This window comes from Adelges cooleyi, unplaced genomic scaffold, assembly GCF_023614345.1.
Source record: "Adelges cooleyi isolate 19-005CV unplaced genomic scaffold, UGA_ACOO_1.1 ACOO_flye_CR_arks_rails_tigmint_CR_PRNA_23, whole genome shotgun sequence".
Classification (NCBI taxonomy): Eukaryota; Metazoa; Arthropoda; class Insecta; order Hemiptera; family Adelgidae; genus Adelges; species Adelges cooleyi.
Window position 1 is genome coordinate 16625544 of NW_026095893.1, and position 15022 is coordinate 16640565.

The following is a 15022-nucleotide window of genomic DNA, read 5'->3' on the forward strand; positions in this document are numbered from 1 at the left end:
TACTATTTGATTTTATCGCTTTCTCCTATTCCTTACGCCTATTTATTTTGATAATATCCGCAAACGGCACTTTAATTAAGTTTGAAAAAAAAAGGAATCTGTGGACTGTGATACATAACTCATACATAATTTAAAGTAGAATATCGAATAGCTTCCAAATGTTTTAATGTGTTAGGCTGATGAATAACTAATTATTATCAGTTAAAGTTTGAGGAAAATGGTATACTAAAATAAACAACATTTTTAATTTTGTTAAGATCAAGGTAAAAGTTAAACACTATTTGTTTATCGTTTACATATTTTAGGTGGTAGTAAGAGCGACGTTTGAAAATTCATATGAGATTATAGAAAACCAAAGTGATAATCATTCGGCAGTAGATATTGCTATTAATTGCATAAAGGAACATGGCTTATTGCGTAGTTTTACCCACGATGAAACCATTTATTATTTTTTTAAAAGGAAAAGACCAAAGTGGCGTAAGTTGGACTTATTTTTTATATTACTCAGTGCACAATTATACGTGATACAAGTACATCATTATCATTATGGAAGTATAACAAATTAACAGTTATAGGATTATGAATTTTTAAAGAAATTACTCTTAAGTAAACTTTCACGTTCTAGGGTCAGTTGGTACACTCAGACGATACCTCTCGGAAGTAGCTAATGAGTACATCAGTGCAGGAGATGATGAAAAACTTGCAAAAGAGGAATTCTGCAAAGAAAATCTATCTTTTTATGCTTGTTGTGGCATACAACACTATGAATCAGTTATTAGACGTATGGGAGGTACTTATGGATGCAAGAGGATAATGAGAAAAGACTGCGGATATCGGTTTGTGACCAAATTGGAAGATGAAACCAAGATGTATGACGACGTACCTGCTAAATTAGATCCCTTGAAGCAGGCGGCCCTTCAAGAATATGTAAAGGAATTAAATACAAAATTAGCAATCAGAAATAAGCGCCGTAAACGACTTCCCTCTTTTCTTCGGAAGTTCCTCTAATTTTAATGTTTGTCATTAGCATTTAGCGCACAGATTTTTTTTTATGTGAAGAGCTCCCTCCCTTCGAGACAATTTAACCTCAAATTATTTTTCTAGGCAAATAGATAATAGTTTTAAAAATCCACGTTAATTAAAACTGTTCCAGACGAAATTATAATTTTGAATTATTATAGCTCATTAATTTGCTTACAACTTAAGCACTACTACATATTATTACGTTTATCCTTCAATATTGTTGAATAAAACTATTTTATTATAATGCACTGTTGTTTGTGACTTTGACTTAATATTATGTAATTGCGTGTGTATACTATATACCTAACAAATAGAAATTGTCGTTCTAAAAGATGTAAACGTCATTTATTATTAAATGTGTTAATTTTATTAAAATATATGTAAGGTCTTATTAGTTACTAAATGTTAAACGCTTCTAAATGCGAAAAACCCATACTATGTTCAAAATAAGAAGCAACCTCGGTGGCTATCTAAAAACCGGCTTTTTACGTGGCGTATTATACATGAGTCTGCGGATTTCTCATTACAGATTTGAAATCAGCGTAAAAAAAACACTATTAAACGGCAAAAATAAAAAAAGGCCGGTAAAGTAGATTTATACAAACTGTTATATATATTGTATCATTAACAGCTTTACTTAAGCTTTCCTTTAAAAGATAAATCTCTAGAAATTTTTTTGTATTATAACTATTTTTCTCTCATAGTAAGGTAAGTAACATCGGACACTCGCTTTCATAGCAAATCTGTTTCTTTTCAAACAAGTATATAGACTTAGGTGGGCGAGGCACCTAACACTATGCTTATCAATACTAATCAGTACTTAAGCCATAGTGCTCTATCCAGCCTATCAGCTACTAGTATCTATTATACTATCTATTATAGTAGTACCTATTATAAAATATGTAGATACGCGGAATAACACATCAATCAATATTTAAAAATTAACTGTAGATAGGTTGCATTTACTCATGTTATAACAAAGTCGCACAAGATCCATTTTTTTAAGACTTGATTCATAGTAGAAATAAGTAGTAGTAGTAATAAAAAATGTTTAACTATTTCTGGATAAAGATGAAAAATAATTAACTGTCTCCATTCTTGGTTCTATAAAAAACCAATAGCAGTGCAAGTCCACAGAGCTTAACTTGATGTAAAAGGTACCAGTGTCCTTTGTCAGGACTAACTAGTTGGCAGGAATCTACAGTGGAAGTTTGGCAAGTCAGGGTTTACCTGGAGCTTGGCAAACCAGGAGCGGATTTATCCGAAAGGAAAGGCCCAGGGAAGATCTTAGGCCCAGGGCAGTCAACAAAAAAAAAAAAAATAATAATAATAATATTAAAGTGCTTCAAATTTAATGTTTGTTTTATGTAAATATAAATTATAAACCAATCACAACTTAAAATTTAAGTGGAAAATAATTTATCCAGCAAACTGTTGTATTTTACATTTATGTATATCCAGAAAAAAATAAGTATGCAGTATCTTAACTATACAAATTGTAAATATATAAATGTATAGTAATTATTACAACTTTAGTAACCATCGTATGTACTCGTAATATTATTAAAATATTCTTATTAGCTGTATTTACATCAATTTTCAGGGAAAACGGTAAGGTCTATGTTCTTACTTCCGATGATAAAGAATAATAAAACATCAAACGTTAACCCATTTAAATATGCTTTTATAGTTTTCTTGAATTCGTCACAGTGGGTATGAATATCTCTGCGGAAAATATTGTATTCTAGTTTATTCTTTACATTAGTGTTTACAAGGTTGGCCAAATCTGAATTTATAATAGGACTTTCAATTAATATATTTAATATGTTTTCAACTTCATATGTTATTAGTTCTAAAACGGTTTCAATCGCTTTGTCACCATGTTCTTTTATATTAATGTACAATGCCAATACTCGGTTTAATGTTTCGTCTTCAATATAACTGAACTTAAGAATGTCATGTATACAGCCCTTAAATAAATCATTAAAGTTAGAAGGTCCGGAGTTTTTAGGGGCGCTGATTCGTTGATAAGCATATAGTTGCACATAAATATAACAATACAGTTTTAATCTGATGATATCCATAAACGTTTTCTGAAGTCGTATGCTTTTAAATGGATCCACCGGCCAGTGGACGCCTTTAGTAGTTTCAAACTGTTCAGAGGCAATCATAAAATTACACTTGTACACGTCCTCTATCTTAGACCATTTTACCATAATATAAGGTATTGGTTCAATCACAGTTTGATGTTCTTGACTCCATGCCTTTTTCCAGTATAACTGTGCGACTAAGATAGGCAATACGGGTTTATCTTTTTTATAATTTTTAATTAGTTCGTCGTTAGACTCATAACATTCCATTATTCTGTGGGACACACATTTACCAGTTGTTTCACGTTCGTGGTCACAAATATTACATTTCCACATTATTTTTTGGAGCGTAGATTTCCCAGTTTTTTCATGTTCAGGATTTTTTAGACCATCGCCCGTTATGTATACATGTTTCACACACATTCTCACCAAATCGACTAAAGGTTTACGGTAGTGTTCTAAGCTGATTAGATCACTCTCTATCGCCTCCTTACTATGTGATTGTTCTACGCGTTCCGCAATATTCCATAGGTCGATATGCAATTTCCACAACCAACGGAACACTACGGATTTCCCTTCGTATGCCATCGCTATCATATTGTATACCCACTCGGCAATGCCTTTCACACTACTTCCGGGGTCGTCGTACAACTTGTACTGCAATATCAAATAGTCTGCGCACTGGATTTCCTGTATCTTGCGATAGAATTTCAGCTGAGCGAGTATTTTATCATTTACCGAATCTTCCGTGTTGCTCGTGGTCAATATTCTTTTTTCGTTGTTGTCGAAACGGATGGGAGGGTTCTCCGGCGTCTTGAACGTATTGTAAGAATTCAGCAGTTCGATAAAATCGTTTGAATAATTTCCTACGTTGATGTATTGATACGATAACGCGTCCTAAGAACGTGGAAATTTGCAATATTAAAAAATATTAAGATAAACGTGTAGTGTAGGTATAAATAAAGGGTGTCCCGAAAATAATGGCGGGGTTTCAAACGGCTGTAGGTTGTGAAGTATTGGACCTACGGCGCTCTGGTAGGACTTGAATGAAAGAGGAAGTTGTCAAGTTTTGAAATTTACGCTTTGCGAACTCGATCACTTCTCTTGTGAGGACGCTACCATTCTTAACCCTACCATTTTTTTGGGGACGCTCTGTATAATAGATTATTGTATGCAACATGAACTAAATCGTTGGTACCATTGGCAAGCGTATGTCTGGGGAGAGCCACCCCCCTTGACATTATTTGTTCAATATTTTTTAAAAATGAAACGTCATGGCTTTATTCTTTATTCCGGACAGTTAATTTATGTAGAAAAGAAAACATTGACGTGGTCCCTGTTCATGAAAATTATAATATCAGCTTTGCTAAAAAAATATTTTATTTCTAATCTGTTATCATATTAAAAATTATTTATCAGCTGTTTCGTTCACAAAACAACCGCTGTCACACGCACACATTTTTCTCGGCATCGTTCAGCAGATTTTCTTATTCACCCCGAGCAAAAGACAATATGAGGCGCTCAGAAGCCAAACTGATTAGGTAACTCCATAAAATTAAATTTTTTAGGACAGGCAGTTAAAGTTATTTGAAACAATGTATGTAAGTACAATTGCCAATTTTCTTAGCGAACTCTTGTGGTGAAAAATTCAACTATGGAGTTATTTATCTTGGCCACTGAAAATTATACACTTTTTTAATCCAACCATGCTATTATTCGTAGTTTGAAAAAAGTAGAGTCAATCGGTTTGGCATCTGACCGCCTCACATATCCGTGTAAAGAAATATGTTCAAATAAAAGATGAACAAATTATTTAATAGGTTCGAATAAAAAAATTGAATCGTTCAAATTGTACAGACAATTGTATTCGAATACCTACATTGAATAATTTTCTTATTTTTTAGTCGTTATTCGAATTTTTTATCTAGATAACGATTTAGCCTAACACCGTTGGCATGTTTTAGCGAAATTGTATTAGAACATAAAGAAAACAAATCTTAACAATAATTACAAATGGAATATGTTTTATATTTTTTATTCACCTTTGTTTTTTTAGGAAGACCCAAATTCTCGGCTGCATCTCTTACTTTGACGTCAGCAATCGGTCTAGCTGTAAGCATATCAGACCATAGAAACGCTGACGTCATAGTTGTTGAATAGAAAACCAGCTCGAATATTAAAATAATTATAAGACACGAGTTTGCCGCCATTATGAACAATCAAGATAGTACTTTAATTATTCTTGTAATGTGCTTATGTTGTGTAATAATAATTAAAATGATAATTTATAAACTGTACAACTTAGAAAATGTGTAAAATAATTCAACATCGGCTATCATCGGATACGTTCATTAAAATGAATTAATATTCTTTCTCATTGAACAGCATATGTTTTTCGTTGTAGTTCAATGGAATATTTTAAAATTCATGCATACAATATCAAAATGACAGTATGTTGTCGAACCCAACACCCGAACGTGAGTAAACAGTACATTTTCTTAAAACGAAAGACATTTTTGCATTGACGGATATTATACAGGGTAATAATAATTGTATAACAGCTTTTTTTTGTATAAAATAATTTTGTTTTTAACTAAAATTGTTGAAAACAAATCGTATTACGTTAAACTATCAGAAATGAATTTTTAAGTTACCAAATATTGAAGGCCAGCTGTTATAAAAATTATGCTGCAAACTACATTTTCTAATAAAACGAATGAATGAGATTATCAAAATATATTTTAAACTATTAATTATTCGCATTACTTTATTATTAAGAAGAATATAATGCATACTATTATGTAAGTCGCTATTTCTTCTGAATATTAAAAGTGTATAAAGATTTAATCATTTTATAAAAAAAATACTTAATGTACAAGTTTGGTTGCGCTGTATAATGTATAAACTACAAAAAGTGGTTTTGTCGAAGACGCCTTTTGAAATTTAGGTTTTGACATGATATCGTTGACGGTTTGAAAGCAATACAACTTTACAATATGCCTAAATACAAATTATTCTAAAACTATTGGTACCTTTTAGGCTTTCCGTTATAAAATATATATCAGTATAATTTATTTCGTGCCAGTGGTTTTTTTAAATCTAAATTTATGGGTTTTAAGCTCTAAATTCTTAATCGTTAAACACGATCATAAAATTACCTAATATCGGCGCATAGTAAAAAAACCTTGTGTGGTCTAAGGATAATCATACTAAAAAAATAACATTTATTGTGAGAACAATACTTTCTTATCTATACGGATAGAAATTAATACCTAATATTAAATAAAAAACCTTTTAAACTAATTTATACAACATTTTATGATGATTTGGGTTGTTTGCTATATTTTACAGTTACAGTCAGATATTTTGGCATCTAATGTGTCGATTGTCGAAACATGTTTTACCTAGTCTAAAGTAAATAGTATATGAAACGAGCTATCTTTGGAACGAAACAGAAATGTACATTGAAGAGTCGTTTCAAATAATGCGTGCTAAATGTATAGAACAATTTTTCAACGAATTTGAAAAAAAATATTACGGGGTGTCCTAAAGTAGTGTTCCGCGTCGAGGTTAAAAGAAGGGGTTTTTTTTTATATAATTTAACAAAACCAAAGAGGCCAATTTAGCTAAAATTATATTGCTATTTAGTACACAAAAGTAAATCAATTTTTTAGTGGAACGGTGACTATGTCTCTGAAGATGGACATTGCAGAGAACGGCTTGAGTTGGGTAAAATAATAAGACAAGCAACAATAAGTGGGTGGAGTGATTTTGGAAACTTGCCAAAATTTTAAATAAAAAATAATCTATTCAAAATGTTGACTCATCGATAATTCACTATTTGATTAATGGTTCTTAAATAGGGTAATGAGAGGTGAAAAGTGTAGAGCTGAGGGCAGGTGTTGGACACAATTATGATTTTATATGCTTAGGTACTGATAACTGATTTGTAAGTCTAGCTGTCTGTCAGATCAGGAACGATCTACCTACTACACAAAGCGATTGTCCGGTGTTGCTAGCTTAACTATTAGAGTACATTTGGTTCAAGTTTAAAAGTAATCTTGTTGACGGTTACTTAGGAACTCAAGAGTAAAAAAAACATGAATGAATTTTCTAGAGGCCTACCTTTATCATATGTTAAAATAAAGAGAATGAAGTAACGAAGTTCTTTTTTCTTTTATTATTGTAAGTAATAATGTATCATTATGCCTTAAGATTGACATATTTTTTAAACTGTAGAATTTTAAAGTACAATGTTAAACTTGAGTACTTTTTCTACATAGTAATGTAATATTTTTAAATGTTATTATTATTACTGTGGCGTATGATCAAACCTCGAGAATAAAAATATTAAAATTGTCAAAAACACAGTTTTTCCCATCAGAGTTTATCCATTAAAAGCAACCATTTTGGTATAATATTTTATACTTTTTCATGTATGATTACAACAATCAAAAACTTTTAATAATATATATATATTTCAATTTTTTATTGGCCCATAAAATCATACACGAGTTGTGTTTGTATAATAGTATTTTAGTTTAGTGGATTATACTGTTTAGAAATTATATTATAATTTAATGAATAAAACTCTTTATTATTCGGCTGTAAAAACTAAATAATGTGTAGACATAAAAACGTTATTTGGCTGTACTTGAAACGTTTCGTTATTACACTGTGGCACGTTTAATGGCTAACTGAATTTATGGTTATTTTTTTTCCAAACATGAATCGAAACGGCGGCCGGTTTGTCGTTGTCCGACGGCCGAATATACATTTTATTCATTATTCATTCGAGATAATTTAATTTCACTATTGACTTTATAATTAAACAAATAACTTGCAGCATCCGGTAAAGTATGAAAATTGGTCCCCGGCCGTTTGAATGACAATGTAACAGATTTATATTTTGTCCGCGGTACGATTCCCTATATAGTCGATAGCTATAACGATATGACACAATTAGAGGGAAAAATACTACTAAAAAATATAGACAGAGTCGAAGGTTTTTGTATTGCTAAAATAATCATTTTTTTTTTAAGTCAAGTCTACGATTAAAACGACAAAAACATCTATCAAGAGACTACTATCATTGCGGGACGTCTTGAGAGAATACTATTGTAACGTTACACCAACAAAAATAAGTACATTACATTTTATTATTATAATGAGATACACGTTAACAGCAGGATATAATATTCGTAGCCATAATACATTTTAAACTAACGATAAAACACGAAAAAACCATTAACAATACCATGTTCAAGTGCTTCTATACACAACGCACACACATTTTGTATTTTTATGACTTGATTAAATGTTGTGTAATGTCTTATGACTATTTACGGACAACCCGCTTAGGTGCGAAAATTGTATTACTAATTTTTCCCATCTTAAAAGGATTATTGTATATTATTATTGTGTCCAGCTATTGTAAGCGGTTACCGAGCCAATAATCGGCCTTCGAAAAGAAGGCAAAACTTGGTGCAAACAGATGCAGATGGTTTGAGCATGTTGGAAAGAGGTAGAAAAAGGCGTTCAGAGATACAGATAGACCGAGAAGAAATGGATGAATGTTTTTAAGAATTCTGGAAATGTGTGGAGTGAATGAAACAAACAACGATGGTTGTTTAGATGGAGAAATTGGCATTATTCGGATTGATTGGATTGACCAAAATAAATGACGACCACCTGTCATTGGTGTAACATATTTTTTGGAGCACGTGCGTTCGAAGAAACTAGTTAATTTTAGCGTTAGAATATCTCTAAAAAATATATTATAGATTATTTTGTGTCATCCGTTAATCATCCACGAGCGGAATGTATGGAATCCGTTAGTTCATAGTACTAACAAGACCACATGCCTGCCAGTGGATGAACGTTTCTTGACATGTGTTTGTGGTACAAATATCGCATATAGGATCGTTGATAATAGCTCTTCTTACAGTTAACGATCATGCTGGTCAATTAGAGAGCAATGAGAGGCAAAACTAGAAGAGACACACCAAGAACGGTACGGTGAATGGTCATACCAAAGTCGTAGTAGGGTAATAATAGATTTCTTTGAATGATTTAGGTTCGAATTTTGGTGCAATTACAATATCTGTTAGTTGCAAGTATAAGACTGAGGGAATTATAATAATATGAGAATCATCAAATAGCGCTATGTTAGGCTATATTGAAATTATAGCCTCGTTGAATTAGTCCGTTCATTAAGTGTTTATTTTGCCATTCATTTTTATTTTGTAATTATTATTAATTTATTATAATCTAATAACTAGATGAACAACTACTGAAAGAGTATTAAAACTTGTATTATTACTTTGTAACCAAACCTAGCCGAAGAAAAACTCCGGCGTTACCATATAATATTGATGTATTGTTTTTCTCTAAAATATATTTTTTTTTTTTAAATAAAAACCGTATACCCGAAACGCGTTTAATAGAGTAGCGCCGAAGCGTTAACTGCATTAATAATGATAATATGCAAATTATAATAATAATAATAATAGTAACGATAATGATGGCAATAAATACACGGGCGCGACTAATATAAGAAAACGTTTTGTGTGTGTGTGTCGGTATTAAAACGTGTTCAAATTCAACCCTCATAAACACCGACTTTATGGGATTCTTGTATAAATTGCGCTGTCATTGGCCCGGAAAGCTATAAATTCGGTTTTAATCTGGTGCATTGCAAAATACGGCAAAAATAGCGCGATGAGAGCAATAAGAAAAAGGAACCGTGAAACCCGAATAAATTGCCGCCATTACCCGTGGAGATTATTATAGGCAAACACCGTTGTGATGGGCGCCGAGTACAATAATAAGTAGATATTTTTTTTTTTTTTATACAGCCACGTCGAGACAATGGGAAATAAAATCTATATAATAAAACATTAAATCGTGGGACTTCACTTTAGACTTGATACGAGCCCCTACCCCTTCACCCCTCCTTTCCATACCCCATCGATCTGACCGTCAAATACTGATTGAATCTAATCTCTCAAGGGCTGATTTCTGATTACAAATCCCTTATCAAACGTGACCGTTTTAAGGACATCAAAAAACATTTTCATGTTTAAAAATTGTGTAAACTGTCCCCCACTCTGGTGGGGCAATTATAGCCTTAGGTATATGTGTCCATCGCACAACAACTTTCACGCTGACGATAAAATTAGGTTATGATTTTCACCGTTTCCCGCGGTCCTTTGCACCGGTTAAATAATATTATTTTTTTTATTTCCACTACTCGTTTGGCTGAGCTGCGATGGGCGTGAGAGATTCCAAACCGAACCGAATTAGTGAACTCTGATGTTATGTAGGTGTGTGTGTTTGTGTATCTATTAAAAATGTGCACCGAAAATCGAAGATGCCGGGGTGCGATAAGAAGAGGCCGTGCCGACAGGTCGGAAATGGATTGCCCAGAAGGCGGCGACCGTCGGTATCGTTTCCGTTTAAGTTTGTAGAAAATTCATGGGTTTTTTCTATGCATGACCAGAGTCCACGTTAATTGGTACACCGCTACCGCAGCCGGAATCGCCGGAGGACCTAACGACGAGTCTTGAAAGAATATGATATACATATTATCTAGCTAGTTGCTGAGCGAAAAAAAAGGCGTTTAACCGTGCCACCTACTTTATACTAAGATCGGCTCGATGTCTTTATGGGAAAATTATTACTATAATGTGTGACGCAATAAGTGGGGAAAATTCACTCCAAAAGTCTTCTGTCCAGCACGATAAGCATCATAATGTAAACTTGATAAACTCGAAAAGCGGCGGCGATGATCTTTAAAGATTGCACGTGAAAAATGATGTAGAGTTACAAAAAATTTTAAAAAAATGTTTGCCAAAAGCTAATGTACATGTGTGAGCTGGATAAATTTCGGATGATAAATTGTACATCCGTTATTCGGAAAGATCAATTTCATTAAGTGGATATGACATGATATTATAACAACAATGATGGTAATAATATATTATGATTATTATTCGCCTGGTAGGCTATAGTCGATCATTCGTCAAGTCAGACATACCTAAACGCTTTTGTTGAATATATATATATATACAGCACTGGACTCGTTATGTACCTATGGCGTGTGCATATTTTATCATCAACAGTGTTTTGCGACTCCTACTCGCCATGATATTATGAATATGCCCAATTACACTGAATGTAATATGATTACAATTCAGGACCAAGCACCGAGTGTCACTCACTGTGTGCTGGTATATTACTAATTATAAATTATTATAGTCGTGCATAACTGCAAGACGTGTCTGTTTTATGTAACCTTATTCTGCTCACAACGGGCGCGTTTATATATTATAATAAATTGCAGCTCTCCCCGTGGACGACCAAAAATAATGTAAACAGTTTGGATTTAACTATGATAATTACCATCGTTGTCGTTGAAAAAACAATAAAGCAATTGTAAAATGTCTGAAATAAAAAAGGTCTAGGAGTGTTTAAGCTCAAATGACAAACAAACGGGTCGTCCAACCCGTTCGATACCATTATTAAACATTATTTATTACCATCCGAACGATAACCAGACGATTATTTAAATTTAACTTTGACACAACAAGACAATATAAAAAATATATGTCCAGTGTTTCCAAAGTAAAAAAAAATTATCACTTTTCTTTATTAATTTTTATAATAATATCTAAAGTTTTTTCGCCGTTGGAAATGTTTTTAATAATATTTATACTCGTTACGCGATCACCTTTTAAAAATCTGTTGGGAAATTCAATATGCCCGCAAAGGAAATTTATAATTAATTTTTTACTAAAATGATTGATGACTCGAGTGGAGCGCGTACAATGACATAACATAATAATTACTAATCACAAGTTGGCGATGAGCGAACGGTTTTTCTTTTGAGTTTTAAAGCTCTAATTTCACATGAAAATAATTACTTTCCATAAAATAAAATATTAATTTCAAGCATGGTTGAAAAAAAAAAATCAATAACAACTACTAAAGCAACGACGCCTTAGAACTTATCTTTAAACGTTACAAATCCCATAATCTATCTTGTGTCATCTCCAAGACGATCAATCCGAAAACAATTACATTGTCTAATTTATTCGTTTTTCGTACAATATTGCGGATTATATTCTTAGATGAAGTGATCATTTAGAAATCTGTGTTTTTAAACAAAATACAAAATGAAGACTACCGTGTACCCGAAGGTATTCGGAAAACGCGAGCATGTATGTAATTTTGTTCAGTCAAGCCAAATGATTTGCTGATTTTGGCCAAAGTCATGCCAACTAAAGCAAGACATTGCATAATTTCCCATTTTTATGTTGTTATTTTATTATGACGTTTGAAACGAAAACTGTTAAAATTGCGAAAACGAAACATCAAAATCTATCGTTAGATTTGTACCCATTTATATGTGTACAATAATAAATTGCTGTTAGAACATAAAAACTATCGTGGCCTCGAAAAACGAATTTTACAAGTCAAGCAAAATAACGAAAACATTGGAGTTTGGTTTGGTCTCTTTGAGCTGGAAGTGAAATAACGATTTATTTTTGTAGCCGGTCATTATTTTCACACTTTATTGTCACTTTTTTCGCGCGATATAATAATCATTTTTTAGTATTACATAAAAAGTTACTTTCGAAATTAAAAAATATATATATATATTAAAAGTTTTTAAGCTTTCCCGGAAAAATAGAAACACAAAATAATAATTAAGTGTAATTTATAATAATTATTATTATTATCATCGTCGAGGAAAAATCACAAAACACAATAAATACCTAATAGTGAGATCCCGAGATTCGACGTACGCTATGGAAAAGTAAAAAAAAACAAATTATCACCTCTTTTCCGGAGTATCTCAATTAACGGGTTTTTATTCAACTAAAATTGTTCTCAAGTGTAAAAAAAAAAACATGATTGTTTTCCCTTTTTTGTTTTTTAATTAACGCCTCGACCGCAAAAAAAAAAAAAGGAAGAAAGAAATAGAGGCACTGCTAATTACTTTGGAACGGATCGGTTTACGGGCGGCGGCGCATATAGCGTCTTGGCCAGAGTGGATATTTTTCATGATATTACGGTCGGTTTGTTCATCCTACGGGAAGAACGAGATTGGATCCCGTGTAATTAGAAAACCGTCTATTGTGTGTCTGGGCGCGACCAAGTCGTCGTCGCACAAACGGCATCCCACCGCATTCCCCTGGGACGCCCATATTGAAATATTTCGGGATAGCAGCAGGTATGCGCACGGGGGAAGGGGGGAGGGGCGGGTGAGCTGTGTCGCTTAAAAGGGTTTAATCGCCGAAGAGCTCTCCGATGTCAGTTGAATAACTTAATTTTAATAGGTATTTCATTGTCTGAAATCTACCGGGTCGAGTCTTTTGAGAGTCCAAATATCTATCCGTCTATCCCCCGGCCACGGCCGATCATCACCTGCCTTGACAAAGCGGGTGCACAACTCACAAGCGTGTTGTATAATAAGCCTCAGAATATTGATTATCTGGCGGTTCGGGTGCGGGATGGAAGACAAAAAGACGGCGTGCTCTAGGTTATTGAATGGTTATTAATTTTAAAAATAATTTACGCCCAAAGGCCGATAGCGAGTACAGGGCATAAATAATCGTACAAAAATGAATTAACAGTATAGCTAAAAGAACATTTTTTTGTAAAAATCAACTAATTTTTAAATGTGGCTAAAGAAATCATAAAGAAATCCAAGTTATAACCATTTGTTGCCTTATTTAGCATTAGCCATATTTAGCCATTAGCATTCGGTTTACCGGATAATATTAATAACTATAGTTCTGTCCATCAAGAGGATACAAAAAATGGGTGGTTAGAGCGCAAGGAAATGGGAGGAACGTTAAAACAAACAATATTTCGGTACAGTCAAGTACTATTAATTAGACCATACATCCAACAGAGATCTGCAACATATCGACGATGAGCTAAGCTAGATCTGTCCCAATTTTGTTCTCAGTCGGCAAAGCTCACAAAAAGAAACTCAAATTGTAGTCTTCAATATAACATTATGAACTATTTTAATTAATCCAACGGTTAGTAGTATCATTATTATACATTATGGAAATACGTATAATATGCTCGTTTGTATTATGATATAAAATATTAACATAATACTTCACAATTATTGTTATCGTTAATGTTATAGAGTTAGTAAATAAATAGCTGTTGTATACTTTAAATTTGCATACGGTTGCTAGTCCTGAACAAATAAAAAGCTCAAGTCCAAAGAGTTCACTACGTTCGAGTAGCTTATTATAAATTTACAATATGAACAAAGCAAATATTGTTTTACTTTTAATTGTTGACGTGTAGCGTTAATCCGAACAAATCTTCCAAGTTCTACAACGATAAAAACAAAAAAAACCATCATTCTTTGCTTTAAATTGTGTAAAAACTTAAAGGAGACCCTAATAAAAAAATGCACTTACTTAACTAAACTTAATTAAAAATGTAATGTAATATATATTTACCGGTTAAGTTTCAATAGTTGTTATAAAAATAATTAACTTGGAAGAGACGAGGAGTGGGTCACTTAAAAATAATCACCCTGTACATGGGATTGCGTTGTTATTTTTGCATTCATATAAAACACTAATCTAGCCAGGCTGAGGCAAAGAAGAGACTCGAGAAAAAAGCCCTAACGTCACATTCCGAGAGTATGTTTAAGGCACCGGACGTGAATAATGGTCTTGTGGAAGAAGAATGAAAAAAAAACTGTGTCTGACGGCAAAAAGGAAAGGAACAAAAAAAACGGTATTCAGATGTTGTCGTTTCAAACTTTGAAAAAAGTCTATCGTTATTAAAATTTAAAAAATAACTTTTTAAATAATTCCCGATGCAACTCTGGAAAATAATACATACACAGCTGGCTTTATTGTGACAAATGT

General features: G+C 32.7%; 1 protein-coding gene across 1 annotated transcript in view; it reads left to right on the forward strand.

The window, feature by feature from the left end:
* The first annotated feature begins 405 nt into the window (after positions 1–405).
* The window catches only part of LOC126835952 (uncharacterized), a 123060-nt gene continuing 108443 nt past the window's right edge, over positions 406–15022 (forward strand). Inside the window, exons 1-2 of the mRNA XM_050568854.1 lie at positions 406–481; positions 626–970. Of these exons, the coding sequence (XP_050424811.1) occupies positions 406–481; positions 626–970 (421 nt within the window). The remainder of the gene's footprint in view (positions 482–625; positions 971–15022) is intronic.